At 34.3% G+C, this 25,324-nt stretch overlaps 2 protein-coding genes across 3 annotated transcripts in view; one reads left to right on the forward strand and one right to left on the reverse strand.

Moving 5' to 3' along the window:
* The window catches only part of LOC134685289 (CWF19-like protein 1), a 52,832-nt gene extending 47,763 nt beyond the window's left edge, over window positions 1-5,069 (forward strand). For both annotated transcript variants that reach the window (XM_063544911.1, XM_063544912.1), the window contains 5 exons: window positions 1,822-1,937; window positions 2,710-2,803; window positions 3,705-3,818; window positions 4,421-4,518; window positions 4,917-5,069. In XM_063544911.1, coding sequence (XP_063400981.1) covers window positions 1,822-1,937; window positions 2,710-2,803; window positions 3,705-3,818; window positions 4,421-4,518; window positions 4,917-5,058 — 564 coding nt within the window. In that variant the 3' untranslated portion in view covers window positions 5,059-5,069. The remainder of the gene's footprint in view (window positions 1-1,821; window positions 1,938-2,709; window positions 2,804-3,704; window positions 3,819-4,420; window positions 4,519-4,916) is intronic.
* A 1,011-nt stretch (window positions 5,070-6,080) lies between these two features.
* LOC134685291 (NADH dehydrogenase [ubiquinone] flavoprotein 3, mitochondrial-like) lies at window positions 6,081-25,256 on the reverse strand. The gene is made up of 3 exons (XM_063544914.1): window positions 25,154-25,256; window positions 7,025-7,130; window positions 6,081-6,347 (listed from the first exon to the last, which is right to left on the reverse strand). The coding sequence occupies exons 1-3, from the start codon at window positions 25,205-25,207 to the stop codon at window positions 6,220-6,222; spliced, it is 288 nt and encodes a 95-aa protein (XP_063400984.1). The 5' UTR covers window positions 25,208-25,256; the 3' UTR covers window positions 6,081-6,219.
* Window positions 25,257-25,324: the final 68 nt, after the last annotated feature.

The following is a 25,324-nucleotide window of genomic DNA, read 5'->3' on the forward strand; positions in this document are numbered from 1 at the left end:
CGTTGCTTTATGACAGCAAAATATACATCAGGCAAGTCACAAAAATGGTTTTGGCTATACCAAACATCACCTAAACCAATAAGAAAAAGTTCATTCTTTATCAAATACAACCAGTTACACTTATTATTTGGACATCTCTCTAATTCACAATATAAGTAGTTATAACGATTTTTCAATATACAGTTTGAAGTATTTAGCAATTTAAATTAATATTTGAAAATCTTAAACATTTTCTTGTGAAAATAAGAGGCAATCTACCTAGTTCTTTATATATCATAACATTTTTAGTAGACAATTTTAACCACAAGTATTTTTACAATAGTTCATGTGGACTCTCTCTATTGCTGGGGCTTTATGTGCACCCCATATTTCGCTTGCATAACTAAAAGAAGAATTTATGTAAGTATCAAAAGGTGATAACAAAGTCACATACCGGTAGTTTAAAAACATACTTTTCATATTTCTTCTTAAAGCAAACATTGCTTTTCTACCTTGTTCTGACAGTTTCTGTTGTAACATATTACATTTTGCCATTAAAATTAAAAAGTACACCAAGGAAGGTAAAATTATCAACAACTTCAATTTCCTTATTATCATAATACCATTTCTCATCAATATGAACTCTACCTAATCTATTGAATCCGTGGTTCACCAGTATCCATGAAACCCACGAAAATTGGTTTCCAACGAATATTAATGAATCCACATTATTGAAAATCAAACTGGCAACAAAACCATTAAAAACTTTAAAAAACAAAACTGAAAAAGATAAAAGAATTGATGCTGATAAAATAATCTGTTAAAAGCAGAAGGAACATTTTTTTCCTATGGGGAAAGCATAATATGTTTTGCTGGTAATTTGTTGTGGGTTTTTCTGTTGCAAATTACTATGAGAACAGAGTTCGCAAAAACTTTGTTTGACCCGTCGGTCATTGGACCGACTAAGCAAGATTATTTGTCAGTCCTACAAAATTTTAGCAAGTCTTAAAAAATCTGTCAATTTGATCCTGAAATAAAAATAATAACATATTTTATCCAAAAATAACTTTATTATTATTAGTTTTATTTTTCACAGCCACAGGCACATTTAAATTAATAATGAAGGACCAGTTCTGATCTTCTGATTGTTCTTAATTATAGTCATCCTCGCTATTCATTTCATCAACTGAATCATTTTCTCAGTATTTGTTATCTCCATCTAAGATTTCAATCGCCAATTGTTTGCCAAGTTCAAATTTAGCAGGCCACGTGTAGATCGGCACTTTGGTTTCCATAGGTTTAAGTTTGTTTAAAACAGGAAACCAGTACCGGAAATTAGCAGCAGGTACATCTGAAGACCGATGTAAACACATATTGGAAATAGTTGCGGTACAACTAATTACCGATAAAAATGCATTACAATGGCCATTTTTACATCAGTCATCAGGACCGGCACTAGCTTTCAAAATACCAGTCTGAGCCTCATTTTGACCGATAGGACCGACAGGACCGACCATTTTCGAGAACTCTGTGAGAATAGTGTCTTGTACTATTTTTGAAGCGCATAACCATATTGTTATGTTCATAAGTCATGTTTTGATAAAATTCAACCAAAGAAATTCAAATTTGAACATAATCTTGCTAAAGTATCATCTTTATACATTAAAAAAAATCAATGCAATAGTTGTTTCATATTGTTCTTAGATTACAAACAAGCTGTTTCAAATGTTCCTTTATTTAGTTAATGGAAACCATACAGTAATAAAAAAGTAAAATCATAATCATAATATTTGAAATACAGATTAACATTGTATAATCTTATATCAAAAATTTAATTTTTAGACATACTTAGCATTAGCAAAAGGAGGTCTTGTAGATGATCATATACTCATATTACCTATAGGTCATCACCAGTCAACAACGTCAGCGCCATCAGAAGTTATTGATGAAATAAACAGGTGTGTATCATACTTTATACACGATTTTAGTAAATTTTGCAGTATACACAAGTATTTTCATCTTTTTCTGTAAATTCAGAAATTATTGTGTGCATTTATTATTGGTATTTAGTCATTTTAAACGTAAATGCAATTTTAATTTTTAGGATTTTAAAGAAAAATCCTGTTTAATTCATATAAAATATTTCAAAATCGCGTTTTAATGATTGCGTTTACAAGAGACAACTTTCGAGTTCGATGCAATTCCATAAAAAAATCTGGTTTTAGTGAACGTCGTTTGTGCGTTTAGGGGCGTAATCACATCTGTTCCAATATTGAGTGAGTGGTTGGAAAACTATAATTCTATATTGTACAAATTATTCGGCAATTTGAATTCTCAAAATTGAATATCAGCACTGTTGTCATTAGGGAATTGTCATTAAGTACTTACAGAAAAACCATTATTTCTAGTTTATCCTGCTCAAAGACGCTTGATGAACGTAAATAGTGCAGGAATACAGGCGACCCCCTCTATCTGGTGAATGACGTCATAAAGGCGCATAAAATTGACAAGTTTTTTCAAGTGACGGATAAACTCGGAAGTGGTCTATTCTGTCGCATCTTTTGCAATACATGTAATAAATCTTTGTATTTTTTTTTCGTTATCATTATTTTTACCTTATTTTATTGTTCAACATTTATTTTAAATTCATTATTGTTCATTTAGTACTAATTAATTACCTGTTTTATGTGTAAGCAGTTTTTCCTAATTGTTTATTTTAATACACAACAGGTATAAAACTGCCTTGAAGAAATTCTTTAAACAAATAGGGAAGTCAGTTGTATTTTTTGAAAGGAATTATAAAACTCAGCACTTACAAATTCAGGTATGTTAATGTGTGTGTATAAATAGCTTTTATATAAGAAGATGTGTTATGAGTGCCAATGAGACAACTCATCCAAGTCACAATTTGTAAGACTAAACCATTATATGTCAAAGTACTGTCTTTAACACAGAGCCTTGGCTCACACAAAACAGCAAGCTAAAAAGGGTTCCAACAATGACTCGTGTAAAACCGTTCAAATGGGAAAACCAACAGTCTAATCTATATAAAAAATGAGAAACGAATTACACTTATGAACCATATCAACAAACAACAGCTTCTGAACATCAGATTCCTGACTTGGGACTAGTGCAAACAAATGCAGCAGGATTAAGCATTTTAAAAGGTACCCACCTTCACCCCATCTGAAATATTAGTGTAACATCAACATAGAAAGTATAGGTAAAGTTGCAGTAACAGAATATCACCTAAAATTCCATTGTTTATATGTGTTGACGTTGCATTGTTCTGTGTAATACTTGTTATTTGACATTACTGTTCAAATTGCAGGATCAATAGCAACTGTAGCTGCAATCAAAAATTGCTCACACCATTTGCTAACTGCCTTAAAGACCAATATTTACCCAACCTAATAATTAGCAATTAACTTTTTTAATGAATATGTGTTCTGAATTTCACATTGATGTGATCATACAAACAGCCTTCAGCATTTTATGGTTGGCCATTATACTATGAGAGTGGTTAATGGTGACTTAACACTCATTTTCATAAAACTTTATATTATTCAAAAGATGTTACCATGACTTTAAAGATGGTCAAACCTTCTATATAGCAACTATTCGGAATTTCAAATTAAAAAAAAAATGCATTCCAAATCTACTTTCATGGACTATAAATGTTTTTTGGTCATGTTGAGAAATAACAACTATTTTATATTTAACAGGTAGTTCCTGTGCCTATAGATTGTGTTCAGGAGTTAAAAGATGCCTTTATGCAGTGTTCAGAGGAGGAAAATGTTGAACTCAATGAAATACCGAAACATTCTGACTTAAAACAGGTATTTTAAACTCAACCATGGCTTCCATCAACATCCTACTATCCAGGCTTGAGTGAATTATTTTTGAGTTTGACCATCTGGAATATCAGTTTACCTGCCAGAACTAAATTTCTTAATTCATGGTTCAGAAAATATTGAGGTTTAAGCTATCTAATCAGTGGCGGATCCAGGCATTTTCATAAGTGGGGGCCCACTGACTGACCTAAGAGGGGGCCCGCTCCAGTCACGCTTCAGTGATTCCCTATATAAGCAACCAAATTTTTTTCCAAAAAGGGGGGCCCCTTGGCCCCCCCCTAAATCCGCCTCTGCTAATTTTTTCTAAACCATCTCCTTTAAACAGACACTCTTTGCCACTGTTTTGGTGGGTTCAATGTGTAGTACATCTTCCTATATCGAATAATTTAATGACTGCTTTCAATCATATCCTAGTAACATGCATGTTTAAGAAAAATATCATCTGTTATTTGATATATATGTTTCTTTAAAAATTTATAATGAAAAATGTTCAAATTGTATATTTCAGATTAATAAGTGAAAAACTGACTTAAAATATTAACGATACATCATTTAATTGAATGACATATTCCTTTTTGTATTTCCAGATTGTTCCATCAGGAACACCATATTTTTATGCTGAAATTCCTTCAGGAGAAAAGTTACTTCACAGAATCAAGAAACAGTTTCCGATTCAGTTTGGAAGGTAAAGCAAAGACAAACTTCTCTTAGGATATGATACAGTTTTAATATTTTAGAAACTTTCATTTCCAGTGGGCCAAGTTAAGCTTTTCTCATCACTTGATTATCGTTGTTCGTCTTCATCGTCAGTTACATGAAACGTTACAAAATATTTTTTCTAAAATTACTGGACCAAGCTTAACAGGATGGATGATTAGTCAACTTTCTACTAACATTCCTTATTTTACCTTGATTGTTTTGTAGCTTCGGTGGTAAACAGTTCCCATCATAACCATTTTGATCCACTTAAGATCAATTTTGTGTATATTCTTTCTGAACATATTCGAAAAATTGTCGTGTATATATCCATTCCATTTTCATATTATTGGTGATATATATAAAATGAAAACTTTTCTATTTCAGAGATGTTCTTTCTAGTGTACAAGTTCTGAACATGCCAGAGAGAGTTGATTGGAGGAACTGTAAAATATCAAAAGATAAAGAGGCACGGCTAGCGGCAAAGTTTAAAGAGGACTTCAAACAATTTGATTTGAATTTGGACTGATGATCATACATACATTTACCATTTTTTCAAAACAAATAAATTCTTTTTATATACACATAACGAAAGTATTTTCTATTAGTAATTTCATCTTTTGTAATATTTAAGAATATGGTATGAGTGGTACACCAGAGTATCAGGATCTGAATTATGCGTCAATATTTTGGCTTTGTTTTTAATGTTATTTTGTTAATTGTCTGGAGTCCTAAAGAAAGATTTTCTCTCTGTTTTATTTTATTCTTGTCAAAAAAGAAAAATACACATAGAAGACTTTAAAATCTACATTTACTGCTTCTACACCAAGCATAACATTTAAGATTGTAAGCAAAAACTGATCAAAATAATGTCATGTATTCTTAGAGACGATTTAATACCAAGTCAGCTGGCAAAAAAAAATAGTCATTGTAATATTTGTGATTTGACATTAAGCAGCCATTGATTGTTCCATCTTTACACACCTTGTGTTACATAGAAAGTTTCCTAGACCAATTCTTAGTTGCTGTGTAACCCAGATGTATATAAGTGTTGAAATGCTTCTTAAAAGAGTCTGAAAGTATGGCATCCTGTTCTATTTACTTCATTAACTGACTTATATCAAGATTAAGTTAAAGTAGCAAAGAAATGCAACCCTAAGTAATGCTTCACTGATTTTAATTGGGTTTCAAAGGTTAATCATGAAAATCATCAAGTATTAAATTTTTGATGAGTATGACATCTATATACTTTTTTGGGACGATCAATGAAGCTGAATGTGGACATGTAGTTGGAACCCCCTGCCTTTGTCCTGGGTTAGGACCCCCCCCCCCCCCCCCCCCCCCCCCTTTTTAAAATGGCTCGATCCGCCCCCGATATATATGGGATTTACTTATTGTTGTAGTCAATACAGTGAACTATAGTTATTTTAACATCTACATCATTTTGGTCTTTGGTTGATAGTTGTTGCATTTGCAATTATACCACATCTCCTTTAATATTGTATACAGCTTTCTGACATTGACATGACAGTATAAATAGTAAAACAACAATAAATTTTATACTTTAATCTATAAATATCAACATAACAAATAAATCAGCTCTTTCAGTTCATGTTACATTAGGAATTGTTGTCTTGTAGACAGCATAGGTCTCATTGACACTTCTATAACGCTCAACACATTCTTGTTTTTAAGCTGGAACAAATTTCGACTGTTGTGGTAGCCTAAACTCAGACATATCATTGTCTATATCATAATAAGACAGATCATTATACTGGTAGTATTCTATTGATTTATACTGGGAGTTGTCAAATGGCTCTGAAAAACATAGGATATAAAATAGTATAATATTATATTTAAAATCCCATTAAAATATACATTTCGTGTAAAATGTGGATGTGCCAGAATTGTTTGAAATGTGAAGACCTATAAAATACATGTACAAAATGTACTATGTTCTTGATAAATTGTCAAACTACATGTACTCCTTTAAGGAGTTAATGTTCTTGAAAAACTATTTTTTTGTATTTTCTAATTTTGTGATTTTTTTGTGGAAACTATTGAAAATTGATAGAAACTGAATTAAGTCAGCAAAATAAGAGCATGACATCTACAAATACCACAACATAGCTAAAATCATCAGTAGACTCCTTGTTGAAATTATTTCCCTTCAATGCAGATTTTCCATGATAATATTTTTGCAGAAATTGTAGTATATAGCAACTGTTATTAGTATAGTCTGTAGACAGTCGACCCTCATTGACGGTTTAGAAGCTTCATTAACAAAAAACATCATTTGAAGAACAGTTTTCTTTATTTTTTTTATTTTACTGATTTGACTGATAATTAACTTATTTTTTGTGAGCTATTATTTATGTTTGTACTCTGTTGTGTCTGTTTAAACACTTCAACTTCTATTTATAAAGGAACAAATTCACAGGGTATTGTATGTTAGGTATGCACTATAATTATTATATGGTAAAATTTAATAATACCAGTCTTAGATTCTTTAGCTTTGGCAACAGTTTCCTTCTTGGCAGGTTTCTTTTCTTTTGCTGGACCTTTATCTTCACCTGTACTGTACAGCCGTGGCAAATATCCCTGTAATGTATGTAAATAACATGTTATTAGATCATGACATGGACAGACCTTTATCTTCACCTGTACTGTACACCGTGGCAAATATCCCTGTAATGTATATAAATAACATGCTATTAGATCATGACATGGACAGACCTTTATCTTCACCTGTACTGTACAGCCGTGGCAAATATCCCTGTAATGTATATAAATAACATGTTATTAGATCATGACATAGACGGACCTTTATCTTCACCTGTACTGTACACCGTGGAAATATCCCTGTAATGTATATAAATAACATGTTATTAGATCATGACATAGACGGACCTTTATCTTCACCTGTACTGTACACCGTGGAAATATCCCTGTAATGTATATAAATAACATGTTATTAGATCATGACATAGACGGACCTTTATCTTCACCTGTACTGTACACCGTGGAAATATCCCTGTAATGTATATAAATAACATGTTATTAGATCATGACATAGACGGACCTTTATCTTCACCTGTACTGTACAGCCGTGGCAATTATCCCTGTAATGTATATAAATAACATGCTATTAGATCATGACATGGACAGACCTTTATCTTCACCTGTACTGTACACCGTGCAAATATCCCTGTAATGTATATAAATAACATGCTATTAGATCATGACATAGACAGACCTTGATCTTCACCTGTACTGTACAGCCGTGGCAAATATCCCTGTAATGTATATAAATAACATGTTATTAGATCATGACATAGACAGACCTTTATCTTCACCTGTACTGTACAGCCGTGGCAAATATCCCTGTAATGTATATAAATAACATGTTATTAGATCATGACATAGACAGACCTTTATCTTCACCTGTACTGTACACCGTGGCAAATATCCCTGTAATGTATATAAATAACATGTCATTAGATCATGACATGGACGGACCTTTATCTTCACCTGTACTGTACACTGTGGAAATATCCCTGTAATGTATATAAATAACATGTCATTAGATCATGACATGGACAGACCTTTATCTTCACCTGTACTGTACACCGTGGCAAATATCCCTGTAATGTATATAAATAACATGTTATTAGATCATGACATAGACGGACCTTTATCTTCACCTGTACTGTACACCGTGGAAATATCCCTGTAATGTATATAAATAACATGATATTAGATCATGACATAGAGACCTTGATCTTCACCTGTACTGTACACCGTGGCAAATATCCCTGTAATGTATGTAAATAACATGTTATTAGATCATGACATGGACGGACCTTTATCTTCACCTGTACTGTACACCGTGGCAAATATCCCTGTAATGTATATAAATAACATGTCATTAGATCATGACATGGACAGACCTTTATCTTCACCTGTACTGTACACTGTGGAAATATCCCTGTAATGTATGTAAATAACATGTTATTAGATCATGACATAGACAGACCTTTATCTTCACCTGTACTGTACAGCCGTGGTAAATATCCCTGTAATGTATATAAATAACATGTTATTAGATCATGACATAGACGGACTTTTATCTTAACCTGTACTGTACAGCCGTGGTAAATATCCCTGTAATGTATATAAATAACATGCTATTAGATCATGACATAGACGGACCTTTATCTTAACCTGTACTGTACAGCCGTGGTAAATATCCCTGTAATGTATATAAATAACATGCTATTAGATCATGACATAGACGGACCTTTATCTTCACCTGTACTGTACAGCTGTGGCAAATATCCCTGTAATGTATATAAATAACATGCTATTAGATCATGACATAGACCGACCTTTATCTTCACCTGTACTGTACACCGTGGAAATATCCCTGTAATGTATATAAATAACATGCTATTAGATCATGACATAGACGGACCTTTATCTTCACCTGTACTGTACACCGTGCAAATATCCCTGTAATGTATATAAATAACATGTCATTAGATCATGACATAGACGGACCTTTATCTTCACCTGTACTGTACAGCCGTGGCAAATATCCCTGTAATGTATATAAATAACATGCTATTAGATCATGACATGGACAGACCTTTATCTTCACCTGTACTGTACACCGTGGAAATATCCCTGTAATGTATATAAATAACATGCTATTAGATCATGACATAGACGGACCTTTATCTTCACCTGTACTGTACAGCCGTGGCAAATATCCCTGTAATGTATATAAATAACATGCTATTAGATCATGACATGGACAGACCTTTATCTTCACCTGTACTGTACACCGTGCAAATATCCCTGTAATGCATATAAATAACATGCTATTAGATCATGACATGGACAGACCTTTATCTTCACCTGTACTGTACAGCTGTGGCAAATATCCCTGTTATGTATATAAATAACATGCTATTAGATCATGACATAGACGGACCTTTATATTCACCTGTACTGTACACCGTGCAAATATCCCTGTAATGTATATAAATAACATGCTATTAGATCATGACATAGACGGACCTTTATCTTCACCTGTACTGTACACCGTGCAAATATCCCTGTAATGTATATAAATAACATGTCATTAGATCATGACATAGACGGACCTTTATCTTCACCTGTACTGTACACCGTGCAAATATCCCTGTAATGTATATAAATAACATGTCATTAGATCATGACATAGACAGACCTTTATCTTCACCTGTACTGTACACCGTGGCAAATATCCCTGTAATGTATATAAATAACATGTTATTAGATCATGACATAGACGGACCTTTATCTTCACCTGTACTGTACAGCTGTGGCAAATATCCCTGTAATGTATATAAATAACATGCTATTAGATCATGACATAGACGGACCTTTATCTTCACCTGTACTGTACAGCCGTGGCAAATATCCCTGTAATGTATATAAATAACATGCTATTAGATCATGACATAGACGGACCTTTATCTTCACCTGTACTGTACAGCTGTGGCAAATATCCCTGTAATGTATATAAATAACATGCTATTAGATCATGACATAGACGGACCTTTATCTTCACCTGTACTGTACAGCCGTGGCAAATATCCCTGTAATGTATATAAATAACATGTCATTAGATCATGACATGGACAGACCTTTATCTTCACCTGTACTGTACACCGTGGCAAATATCCCTGTAATGTATATAAATAACATGCTATTAGATCATGACATGGACAGACCTTGATCTTCACCTGTACTGTACACCGTGCAAATATCCCTGTAATGTATATAAATAACATGCTATTAGATCATGACATAGACGGACCTTTATCTTCACCTGTACTGTACACCGTGGCAAATATCCCTTTAATGTATATAAAATAACATGCTATTAGATCATGACATAGACAGACCTTTATCTTCACCTGTACTGTACAGCTGTGGCAAATATCCCTGTAATGTATATAAATAACATGTCATTAGATCATGACATGGACAGACCTTTATCTTCACCTGTACTGTACAGCCGTGGCAAATATCCCTGTAATGTATGTAAATAACATGTTATTAGATCATGACATAGACAGACCTTTATCTTCACCTGTACTGTACACCGTGGCAAATATCCCTGTAATGTATATAAATAACATGCTATTAGATCATGACATAGACAGACCTTTATCTTCACCTGTACTGTACACCGTGCAAATATCCCTGTAATGTATATAAATAACATGCTATTAGATCATGACATAGACGGACCTTTATCTTCACCTGTACTGTACACCGTGCAAATATCCCTGTAATGTATATAAATAGCATGCTATTAGATCATGACATAGACGGACCTTTATCTTCACCTGTACTGTACACCTTGGCAAATATCCCTGTAATGTATATAAATAACATGCTATTAGATCATGACATAGACAGACCTTTATCTTCACCTGTACTGTACAGCTGTGGCAAATATCCCTGTAATGTATATAAATAACATGTCATTAGATCATGACATGGACAGACCTTTATCTTCACCTGTACTGTACAGCCGTGGCAAATATCCCTGTAATGTATGTAAATAACATGTTATTAGATCATGACATAGACAGACCTTTATCTTCACCTGTACTGTACAGCCGTGGAAATATCCCTGTAATGTATATAAATAACATGTCATTAGATCATGACATGGACAGACCTTTATCTTCACCTGTACTGTACAGCCGTGGCAAATATCCCTGTAATGTATATAAATAACATGCTATTAGATCATGACATAGACAGACCTTTATCTTCACCTGTACTGTACAGCTGTGGCAAATATCCCTGTAATGTATATAAATAACATGCTATTAGATCATGACATAGACAGACCTTGATCTTCACCTGTACTGTACAGCCGTGGCAAATATCCCTGTAATGTATATAAATAACATGCTATTAGATCATGACATAGACGGACCTTTATCTTCACCTGTACTGTACACCGTGGCAAATATCCCTGTAATGTATATAAATAACATGCTATTAGATCATGACATGGACGGACCTTTATCTTCACCTGTACTGTACAGCCGTGGCAAATATCCCTGTAATGTATGTAAATAACATGCTATTAGATCATGACATAGACAGACCTTTATCTTCACCTGTACTGTACAGACGTGGAAATATCCCTGTAATGTATGTAAATAACATGTTATTAGATCATGACATGGACGGACCTTTATCTTCACCTGTACTGTACAGACGTGGAAATATCCCTGTAATGTATATAAATAACATGTTATTAGATCATGACATAGACGGACCTTTATCTTCACCTGTACTGTACACCGTGGAAATATCCCTGTAATGTATATAAATAACATGTTATTAGATCATGACATAGACGGACCTTTATCTTCACCTGTACTGTACACCGTGGAAATATCCCTGTAATGTATATAAATAACATGTTATTAGATCATGACATAGACGGACCTTTATCTTCACCTGTACTGTACACCGTGGAAATATCCCTGTAATGTATATAAATAACATGTTATTAGATCATGACATGGACGGACCTTTATCTTCACCTGTACTGTACAGACGTGGAAATATCCCTGTAATGTATGTAAATAACATGTTATTAGATCATGACATAGACAGACCTTTATCTTCACCTGTACTGTACACCGTGGAAATATCCCTGTAATGTATATAAATAACATGTTATTAGATCATGACATGGACGGACCTTTATCTTCACCTGTACTGTACAGACGTGGAAATATCCCTGTAATGTATGTAAATAACATGTTATTAGATCATGACATAGACAGACCTTTATCTTCACCTGTACTGTACACCGTGGAAATATCCCTGTAATGTATATAAATAACATGCTATTAGATCATGACATGGACAGACCTTTATCTTCACCTGTACTGTACACCGTGGAAATATCCCTGTAATGTATGTAAATAACATGTTATTAGATCATGACATAGACAGACCTTTATCTACACCTGTACTGTACAGACGTGGAAATATCCCTGTAATGTATGTAAATAACATGTTATTAGATCATGACATAGACAGACCTTTATCTTCACCTGTACTGTACACCGTGGAAATATCCCTGTAATGTATATAAATAACATGTTATTAGATCATGACATGGACAGACCTTTATCTTCACCTGTACTGTACAGCCGTGGCAAATATCCCTGTAATGTATATAAATAACATGCTATTAGATCATGACATAGAGACCTTTATCTTAACCTGCACTGTACAGCCGTGGCAAATATCCCTGTAATGTATATAAATAAGATGCTATTAGATCATGACATGGACAGACCTTTATCTTCACCTGTACTGTACAGCCGTGGCAAATATCCCTGTAATGTATATAAATAACATGTTATTAGATCATGACATGGACGGACCTTTATCTTCACCTGTACTGTACAGACGTGGCAAATATCCCTGTAATGTATATAAATAACATGCTATTAGATCATGACATAGAGACCTTTATCTTCACCTGTACTGTACAGCCGTGGCAAATATCCCTGTAATGTATATAAATAACATGCTATTAGATCATGACATAGAGACCTTTATCTTAACCTGCACTGTACAGCCGTGGCAAATATCCCTGTAATGTATGTAAATAACATGCTATTAGATCATGACATAGAGACCTTTATCTTCACCTGTACTGTACAGCCGTGGCAAATATCCCTGTAATGTATATAAATAACATGCTATTAGATCATGACATAGAGACCTTTATCTTAACCTGCACTGTAAAGCCGTGGCAAATATCCCTGTAATGTATATAAATAACATGCTATTAGATCATGACATAGACAGACCTTTATCTTCACCTGTACTGTACACCGTGGCAAATATCCCTGTAATGTATGTAAATAACATGTTATTAGATCATGACATGGACGGACCTTTATCTTCACCTGTACTGTACAGCCGTGGCAAATATCCCTGTAATGTATATAAATAACATGCTATTAGATCATGACATAGACAGACCTTTATCTTCACCTGTACTGTACAGCTGTGGCAAATATCCCTGTAATGTATATAAATAACATGTCATTAGATCATGACATGGACAGACCTTTATCTTCACCTGTACTGTACAGCCGTGGCAAATATCCCTGTAATGTATGTAAATAACATGTTATTAGATCATGACATAGACAGACCTTTATCTTCACCTGTACTGTACAGCCGTGGAAATATCCCTGTAATGTATATAAATAACATGTCATTAGATCATGACATGGACAGACCTTTATCTTCACCTGTACTGTACAGCCGTGGCAAATATCCCTGTAATGTATATAAATAACATGCTATTAGATCATGACATAGACAGACCTTTATCTTCACCTGTACTGTACAGCTGTGGCAAATATCCCTGTAATGTATATAAATAACATGCTATTAGATCATGACATAGACAGACCTTGATCTTCACCTGTACTGTACAGCCGTGGCAAATATCCCTGTAATGTATATAAATAACATGCTATTAGATCATGACATAGACGGACCTTTATCTTCACCTGTACTGTACACCGTGGCAAATATCCCTGTAATGTATATAAATAACATGCTATTAGATCATGACATGGACGGACCTTTATCTTCACCTGTACTGTACAGCCGTGGCAAATATCCCTGTAATGTATGTAAATAACATGCTATTAGATCATGACATAGACAGACCTTTATCTTCACCTGTACTGTACAGACGTGGAAATATCCCTGTAATGTATGTAAATAACATGTTATTAGATCATGACATGGACGGACCTTTATCTTCACCTGTACTGTACAGACGTGGAAATATCCCTGTAATGTATATAAATAACATGTTATTAGATCATGACATAGACGGACCTTTATCTTCACCTGTACTGTACACCGTGGAAATATCCCTGTAATGTATATAAATAACATGTTATTAGATCATGACATAGACGGACCTTTATCTTCACCTGTACTGTACACCGTGGAAATATCCCTGTAATGTATATAAATAACATGTTATTAGATCATGACATAGACGGACCTTTATCTTCACCTGTACTGTACACCGTGGAAATATCCCTGTAATGTATATAAATAACATGTTATTAGATCATGACATGGACGGACCTTTATCTTCACCTGTACTGTACAGACGTGGAAATATCCCTGTAATGTATGTAAATAACATGTTATTAGATCATGACATAGACAGACCTTTATCTTCACCTGTACTGTACACCGTGGAAATATCCCTGTAATGTATATAAATAACATGTTATTAGATCATGACATGGACGGACCTTTATCTTCACCTGTACTGTACAGACGTGGAAATATCCCTGTAATGTATGTAAATAACATGTTATTAGATCATGACATAGACAGACCTTTATCTTCACCTGTACTGTACACCGTGGAAATATCCCTGTAATGTATATAAATAACATGCTATTAGATCATGACATGGACAGACCTTTATCTTCACCTGTACTGTACACCGTGGAAATATCCCTGTAATGTATGTAAATAACATGTTATTAGATCATGACATAGACAGACCTTTATCTACACCTGTACTGTACAGACGTGGAAATATCCCTGTAATGTATGTAAATAACATGTTATTAGATCATGACATAGACAGACCTTTATCTTCACCTGTACTGTACACCGTGGAAATATCCCTGTAATGTATATAAATAACATGTTATTAGATCATGACATGGACAGACCTTTATCTTCACCTGTACTGTACAGCCGTGGCAAATATCCCTGTAATGTATATAAATAACATGCTATTAGATCATGACATAGAGACCTTTATCTTAACCTGCACTGTACAGCCGTGGCAAATATCCCTGTAATGTATATAAATAAGATGCTATTAGATCATGACATGGACAGACCTTTATCTTCACCTGTACTGTACAGCCGTGGCAAATATCCCTGTAATGTATATAAATAACATGTTATTAGATCATGACATGGACGGACCTTTATCTTCACCTGTACTGTACAGACGTGGCAAATATCCCTGTAATGTATATAAATAACATGCTATTAGATCATGACATAGAGACCTTTATCTTCACCTGTACTGTACAGCCGTGGCAAATATCCCTGTAATGTATATAAATAACATGCTATTAGATCATGACATAGAGACCTTTATCTTAACCTGCACTGTACAGCCGTGGCAAATATCCCTGTAATGTATGTAAATAACATGCTATTAGATCATGACATAGAGACCTTTATCTTCACCTGTACTGTACAGCCGTGGCAAATATCCCTGTAATGTATATAAATAACATGCTATTAGATCATGACATAGAGACCTTTATCTTAACCTGCACTGTAAAGCCGTGGCAAATATCCCTGTAATGTATATAAATAACATGCTATTAGATCATGACATAGACAGACCTTTATCTTCACCTGTACTGTACACCGTGGCAAATATCCCTGTAATGTATGTAAATAACATGTTATTAGATCATGACATGGACGGACCTTTATCTTCACCTGTACTGTACAGCCGTGGCAAATATCCCTGTAATGTATATAAATAACATGCTATTAGATCATGACATACAGACCTTTATCTTCACCTGTACTGTACAGCCGTGGAAATATCCCTGTAATGTATGTAAATAACATGCTATTAGATCATGACATGGACGGACCTTTATCTTCACCTGTACTGTACAGCCGTGGCAAATATCCCTGTAATGTATATAAATAACATGCTATTAGATCATGACATGGACGGACCTTTATCTTCACCTGTACTGTACAGCCGTGGCAAATATCCCTGTAATGTATATAAATAACATGTTATTAGATCATGACATAGAGACCTTGATCTTCACCTGTACTGTACAGCAGGGCAAATATCCCTGTAATGTATATAAATAACATGTTATTAGATCATGACATAGAGACCTTGATCTTCACCTGTACTGTACAGCCATGGCAAATATCCCTGTAATGTATATAAATAACATGCTATTAGATCATGACATGGACGGACCTTTATCTTCACCTGTACTGTACAGCCGTGGCAAATATCCCTGTAATGTATATAAATAACATGCTATTAGATCATGACATGGACGGACCTTTATCTTCACCTGTACTGTACAGACGTGGAAATATCCCTGTAATGTATGTAAATAACATGTTATTAGATCATGACATGGACGACCTTTATCTTCACCGGTACTGTACAGACGTGGAAATATCCCTGTAATGTATATAAATAACATGTTATTAGATCATGACATAGACAGACCTTTATCTTCACCTGTACCGTACAGCCGTGGCAAATATCCCTGTAATGTATATAAATAACATGTTATTAGATCATGACATAGACAGACCTTTATCTTCACCTGTACTGTACAGCCATGGAAATATCCCTGTAATGTATATAAATAACATGTTATTAGATCATGACATAGACAGACCTTTATCTTCACCTGTACTGTACAGCCGTGGCAAATATCCCTGTAATGTATATAAATAACATGTTATTAGTTCATGACATGGACGGACCTTGATCTTCACCTGTACTGTACACCGTGGCAAATATCCCTGTAATGTATATAAATAACATGCTATTAGATCATGACATAGACAGACCTTTATCTTCATCTGTACTGTACAGCCGTGGCAAATATCCCTGTAATATATGTAAATAACATGTTATTAGATTATGACATGGACAGACCTTTATCTTCACCTGTACTGTACAGCCGTGGAAATATCCCTGTAATGTATGTAAATAACATGTTATTAGATCATGACATAGACAGACCTTTATCTTCACCTGTACTGTACAGCCGTGGCAAATATCCCTGTAATGTATATAAATAACATGTTATTAGATCATGACATTGACAGACCTTTATCTTCACCTGTACTGTACAGCCGTGGCAAATATCCCTGTAATGTATATAAATAACATGCTATTAGATCATGACATGGACGGACCTTTATCTTCACCTGTACTGTACAGACGTGGAAATATCCCTGTAATGTATGTAAATAACATGTTATTAGATCATGACATGGACGGACCTTTATCTTCACCTGTACTGTACAGCCGTGGCAAATATCCCTGTAATGTATATAAATAACATGTTATTAGATCATGACATAGACAGACCTTTATCTTCACCTGTACCGTACAGCCGTGGAAATATCCCTGTAATGTATGTAAATAACATGCTATTAGATCATGACATTGACAGACCTTTATCTTCACCTGTACTGTACACCGTGGAAATATCCCTGTAATGTATGTAAATAACATGCTATTAGATCATGACATAGACAGACCTTGATCTTCACCTGTACTGTACACCGTGGAAATATCCCTGTAATGTATATAAATAACATGTTATTAGATCATGACATGGACGGACCTTTATCTTCACCTGTACTGTACACCGTGGAAATATCCCTGTAATGTATATAAATAACATGCTATTAGATCATGACATGGACGGACCTTGATCTTCACCTGTACTGTACACCGTGGAAATATCCCTGTAATGTATGTAAATAACATGTTATTAGATCATGACATGGACGGACCTTTATCTTCACCTGTACTGTACAGCCGTGGAAATATCCCTGTAATGTATATAAATAACATGCTATTAGATCATGACATAGACAGACCTTGATCTTCACCTGTACTGTACACCGTGGCAAATATCCCTGTAATGTATATAAATAACATGTTATTAGATCATGACATGGACGGACCTTTATCTTCACCTGTACTGTACAGCCGTGGCAAATATCCCTGTAATGTATATAAATAACATGTTATTAGATCATGACATAGAGACCTTTATCTTCACCTGTACTGTACAGCCGTGGCAAATATCCCTGTAATGTATGTAAATAACATGTTATTAGATCATGACATGGACGGACCTTTATCTTCACCTGTACTGTACAGACGTGGAAATATCCCTGTAATGTATGTAAATAACATGTTATTAGATCATGACATAGACAGACCTTTATCTTCACCTGTACTGTACAGCCGTGGCAAATATCCCTGTAATGTATATAAATAACATGTTATTAGATCATGACATAGACAGACCTTTATCTTCACCTGTACTGTACAGCCGTGGCAAATATCCCTGTAATGTATATAAATAACATGTTATTAGATCATGACATGGACAGACCTTTATCTTCACCTGTACTGTACACCGTGGAAATATCCCTGTAATGTATATAAATAACATGCTATTAGATCATGACATGGACAGACCTTTATCTTCACCTGTACTGTACAGCCGTGGCAAATATCCCTGTAATGTATATAAATAACATGTTATTAGATCATGACATAGACAGACCTTTATCTTCACCTGTACTGTACACCGTGGAAATATCCCTGTAATGTATATAAATAACATGTTATTAGATCATGACATAGACAGACCTTTATCTTCACCTGTACTGTACACCGTGGAAATATCCCTGTAATGTATGTAAATAACATGTTATTAGATTATGACATGGACAGACCTTGATCTTCACCTGTACTGTACACCGTGGCAAATATCCCTGTAATGTATGTAAATAACATGCTATTAGATCATGACATGGACAGACCTTTATCTTCACCTGTACTGTACACCGTGGCAAATATCCCTGTAATGTATATAAATAACATGCTATTAGATCATGACATGGACGGACCTTTATCTTCACCTGTACTGTACACCGTGGCAAATATCCCTGTAATGTATATAAATAACATGCTATTAGATCATGACATGGACGGACCTTGATCTTCACCTGTACTGTACAGCCGTGGCAAATATCCCTGTAATATATGTTCATAGCATGCTATTAGATCATGATCACCTATTCTCAGAATAAGTGTCCACGCTTGTGAAATCCTTGTCGCTGATGCCCGAGGGGAGTATTACAGCATATATCTGTCAATTATTGTGATTTTTATACGAAGATATATATAATTTAATGATTTCAATCAATTTATTTGACTTGCCTACATTAGTTCAGTAAAATTTTAGTGTCGAAAGTACGCTAATTTCACCAAAAATGCATGTCGCCAGGCATAGGGCTATAATGAAACAACTGCCAAATAAAAACCAATCTATAGTTCTGAACAATGTAAAGTGTTTTCTTGTAGCATATTAACGTTACAACAAAGTGAAAAAAACAGTTCTCATTCAAATATATACATTTTTTCAATACACCTTTTTTTGCTGATGTCGCCGAAAACTATGTAATCTACGTTGTTAAGCTTAAAATTTATACAATTTTACTACATATAGTATTTAACGAATGTTAACTAGACCAAACTTATTTTAAAAGTATTGCTGTTAAACATATGTACAAACTTTGTCTTGAAATTCATTGAAATATTTTTTTTTACATTTTATGAAACCGAAAACGAGCGTTGCTATAAGCTTGTAAGTTACGTTATAGCGATTACTAACATAAGTATGTGAATTAATGCTTATTGTTTGCCTTAAAAGGTACACCTTATTGTAAAGACCAATTAAATACCCGGTGTTTTAGATTTGAGGCTTTAGAACTTGCTGAAAAATTGAAAATAGATGGTGGTTGTAATTTACGTTTTGTAAATTACGTTACCTGCTATACAATATGACAATAAAACGCGACGTTAGTACAGAAATTTTGACGTTATTCTACCGCCAGTGGTTCTTTGTTTTCATATTTCGTCTGACGTCATATAAGGAAAGCGTCATTTGACCTTCAAGGTTTTTCAAAATATATGAATGTGGAATACTCAGCTTAAATTCAGGTAAGGAGTTTATATTGTCTTTCGTTGTGATTCAAGATTATATATAAAGTTAAATGCATATTTATCAAACCTTTTGTGATGCATTCATTAGAGGCTATAAGCATTTACAGCATGTATTTTCAATTTAAAAACACTAGAAAAATTGGTAATTTACGTGATCAGTAGTGTCCGAATGTTATGACTACAAATAAGGTACAAAGAAGTTAGCATCCCAAAAATTTATAAAAATAGACATAATTGTTCATGAATTTTGCAAACTTATTCCATTGTGTATCCAGATGTGTAAATATATTGCATATTTGCTCCTTTGAATCCCTGATAACGTAGCTTACTTATGGCTACAGAAAGGCTTATAATTTATAACATTTCTTTTGCTGTGTCAAGTCAAACATGTTTTGAAAGCATGTAAACAACAGCAAGGGTGTTTATCGTTATTTTAACGGCTTCATTGCTATTTAATTTCCAAGTATCCTCTCATTTAATGTGTGCAAAATGTTATAACGTAGACTACACAACTTGATAACGTAGATTACACATTCTTATTAAGAGTATATCAAAGAATTTCTACCATCATTTCAGATAGCTGGCTTTATAATGCTGTAGTTAATTTGTGTTCTGTTGATTTAATCAAATTTTATTTTATTTTCAGAAATGGGAAAATCAAAGGCTGAAATTCAGAAAGCCTATAGAGAGCGAAAAAAACAGAAAGAAGGAGAAGCTTATCTTAAAAAAGAAAGAGAAAGAGTCAAAGGATACTATGTGCCAATAGAAGAAAAGCCACAAAGAAAGGCAAATGAAAGGCGTAAAAAGGTTCGTGAATGGGTTCGACAACATAGGCTAAAGAAAAAGAATCTTACCAAAACAGTAGCTAATAATTTGGAGCAAACCAAAACAGTAGCTAAATAACTTGGAGCAATGTTCAGAAATATCATCATCATCAGATGTCACATCTACAGTTAACATTGTGACTGAACAATTGATAGTTAAGTTACCGTCACTGGCTACAAAGAAAAGAACCAGAACTAGAGTAAATCGTGACCAACGCCAAACATAGAAGAACAATAGCAGACCTGACAGACAAAAATGAACTACTCAATAGAAAAATTAGGACCGTATCAAAGCGATATCAGAGATTAATAAACAGGGAAAAGAAAACACAAACTATCATAAGAAATCCTACTACATCATCCTCCTCCAGAAATAGCCCTTCTACATCAACATCAATTGCTCTGACACCTAGAAAAAGAACTATACAAGAAATCAGAGAAGAGGGTCTGACACCACATAAGGTTCCAAAAAAGATCCAGGAAAAACTACTCTTTGCAAATGTTATAACAGAAGAGATAGGGGCTGCTTGGAAATCAAATGGGTTGAAGGGAAAACACGTTTTGAAGAAAATTGTTAACGGAGAAATAATCAAGAAGTACAAGATGAAGAAAATGTTAGGCATCAAATCCGGAATAAGACGTCATCACTTCAAGGCCACAGTGTGTTCCAACAAATTGCTCTCTTTTCCTTTATTGAGGAAGCGTGTAGAATCAAGAGAAATACTTCGTGGAGACGTCGTCACATTCTTAGAAAGAGACGATAATAGCAGAATGATGCCTGGCAAAAACGATAAAAAGAAAACTGAAACCGGTCATATACAAAAAAGAGTTCTTAACGACAGCATGTTATTTTTGCATCTCAAATTCAAAACTGAGTCACCGAAGAAAATTTCACTTGCTACCTTCTGTCGTTTGAGACCAAAGCATATATGCCTGACCAAACATTTAAGTAGAAATAAATGCCTCTGCCAAAAGCACCAAAACATGGCGTTAGCCCTTAAGAACATGAAAACGTCAGGTGCCAACGTAACCATCAATCCCGATGAATTTGTAAGGCAGCTAAAAGACAAGCCACTCCCAGAGATACTCTCAGAAATTCGAAATGAAAATGTCAGGTATGAACAGTGGAAAAAGGTTGAGATGGCAGATGGCAAAAAAAGAACAAAAATTGTTGAGAGAGAGGAAACAAGGGACAGCTTCATTTCAATTGTACATACTCAAGTTCGTGATTTTCAAGAACACGTGTCAAGAGTTCGACTTCAATACCAAGCCTTAAACAATCTGAAAGAAAATTTACCGTGTGAAAATGTAATCGTGCAGATGGACTTTGCCGAAAACTTTTCATGTACTTCAGCCGATGAAGTTCAGAGTGCATATTGGAATTCGAGTGCTGTTACCCTACATCCAGTTGTTGTTTATTTCAAGAACGAACAGAAGGAACTTGAACATAAAAACTATGTCTTCGTTTCCGACGATCTTGGGCACAACATAGGATCTGTTTATACCATCATTCAAAAGCTTTTGTCTGAAATAAAGAATCATGTCAATAATCTGAAGGTTGTTCACTACTGGACAGATAGTCCAAGTTCACAATATCGTAACAAGACGGCCTTCTACATTGTGTCTGATCATAGAAATATATTTGGTGTCAATGCCATTTGGAACTATTTTGAAACCGGGCACGGAAAAGGGCCATGCGATGGCATTGGGGGAACATCAAAACATACCGCAGACCTCGCCGTCAGACAAGGAAAAATAACAGTACAGGATGCACCTGAGTACTTTGAAAGAGTGCAAAAGCACCACACGAGTGCTAAATACATTTATTACAATTCAACAGAATGCACAGATAGCAGGTTAGAGATTTCAGAGTTCAACAAACACATAATTCCATTGAAGGGAACAATGTAGGTCCACTGTGTGGTTGGTGTATCTAAAGGTATAGTCAAGACGACCGTGACTTCCTGTTACTGTGAGGAATGTTTGATAGGTAATTTCCATGATTACTCAGAGTCAAACATATTGAAAGGAGAGAATGCTGGTCGTGTTGTAGTACCAGAAAAAGAGGCCAATATAAATCAAAATGAGCATGTTGAAACAGCTGAAGTCGAAGCTGACAGGATTGAGATAACCATCGCCGTCGACCAATTTGTTGCGGCAATATATGATAATGCATGGCACGTTTGAAAAATAACAGACATCGATGAAACTGATAAAGAATGTCAAGTTAATTTTTTGCGGCCAAGTCAAGGAAGGAATACTGGAAATCCTTTGTATAAATGGCCAAATCCAGAAGACAAAATATGGTTACAGGTCACAGACATATTGTGTAACATTAGAGAGCCCAATAAAGTTGGACGGAGTGGTCGAAGCTTTGAAATTGATCCTCAGGACTATAGAAATGCCTGTAGTTTGTTACAGTTAAGATCTAATACTTAAACAGATGCTTAAAAACTGAAAATCAAGAAAGAACGTTCTTTTTTTATAAAGTGTAATTTACGTTATATTTGTAAAACATTTACAGTTTAATGATAAAACACCCAAAATGTTGTTACAATATTTCTTTTTTCATACATTTTGAAAGAATTCAGGAAGAAGGATGAAACAATCCTGATTATGAGAGAATTTTTCTTTGTAAGATACGTTACAGTTTTGTGTAATTTACGTTATTGTTTCATTGTTGGCAATCCAAGTTTGTTATGAAAACATTTTAAAAAGATGTGTAGTAATTATTTTTTCATCAGATGAGAGGCAATACACAACATGTAGAGTGTTTGCATACACTGAGCATGTTTTTTAATACTGAAAATGTAAGCTGTCATATTATTGTCATGTTTTATACCAAATTTTTATCAGTTTATATTTCGATCCAATGTTTTTTTTTAATAGGAATTTTGAGGAGAAACTTTTACAGTTATTTGACTGTATTATTATCAGTTTATTTAGCCATTGAAAACTATTCAAATTTACAAAATATGTTTGAACTATTCATTTGAATCTATGCATAAGTACCTGAAACGTAGATTACAGCATACTCTATACCCATATTTTGGCATTGTATTTTCTTTTTTATGACTATTGGTTGAGATCTGCCGTTTTGCATTTTGATTTGTTGTATGCTTATGTTTGAAATAAAATATAAATATTGATGTTTGTTACAACTTTTTGAATTAGAAATTATTTTCCAACCGTGGACACTTATTCTGAGAATAGGTGCATGACCATGATGACATGGACAACTATTTTTTTTAAAGTTTAAGATGTTGGCTTTCTGTCTTACTGCTAGATATTGTCCAATTTAATGGATTTGATTATATATTGAAACAGTTTCATCAGAATTCAAACTGGAAAAAAATTGGATTCGCCTAGGCTATGACTATGAGCATTGTGCTTAAGTTTTATAACATTTAGTGTAGGCAAAATTCAGCATTTTTTCCATTTGTAAAGGGGCATAACTCTAGAACTGTAAATTCAAAACCGATCTGTATGTTGTGGTAGTTAGCATTGTGTATAAGTTTCATAACATTTGGTTGAGGCAGGAACATATATTTTATATTGTTCCAAAGTTGAGGCAAACTAAAGTTTCGAGAAGAATTGAGTGTGTCTGGCATTACTGTAAATCCACTTAAAAAATAATGCATATGTGAGCTATTCCATATGAATCAAGAGCAATCAATGATAAATACAAACGACATACTGTACTGTGTACAAAAACATTCAAGGTTGACTCTATCATATTCAACACATGCATGGCCATGGGAAAGGTCAAATGATAATGTTTCTATCTGTTTATCAAACAGGAAAAGAAGAAAGCGCAGTGTTGGTTAATCTCGTGATAAAATGGAATGCTATAATGAATCAATATTTTGTAAACCTACTCGTAAAACACTGGAATAGCTTGCCACTTTTCTTGTTAAAGCAGAAGAAGTCATGACTTTCGGTAGGTCGGGTAGGTACCTGTGGACTATGGTAAATCCAAAGAAGTTACAAAAGGGATTAAATAAATTTAGAAACAATGTAGGTGAAGATACGAATAGTTTACGAATAGT

The sequence above is a fragment of the Mytilus trossulus genome, chromosome 9 (assembly GCF_036588685.1).
Source record: "Mytilus trossulus isolate FHL-02 chromosome 9, PNRI_Mtr1.1.1.hap1, whole genome shotgun sequence".
NCBI classification, from domain to species: domain Eukaryota; kingdom Metazoa; phylum Mollusca; class Bivalvia; order Mytilida; family Mytilidae; genus Mytilus; species Mytilus trossulus.

Coding starts and splice junctions, on each gene's coding strand:
- LOC134685291 (XM_063544914.1), bottom strand. CDS start 25,207: ATGACTTCTTCTGCTTTAACAAGAAAAGTGGCAAGCTATTCCAGTGTT. Junction 7,131..25,153: donor GCTATTCCAGTGTTTTACGA/GTAGGTTTACAA, acceptor CATACATTACAG/GGATATTTGCCACGGCTGTA. Junction 6,348..7,024: donor AGCTAAAGAATCTAAGACTG/GTATTATTAAAT, acceptor TATGTTTTTCAG/AGCCATTTGACAACTCCCAG.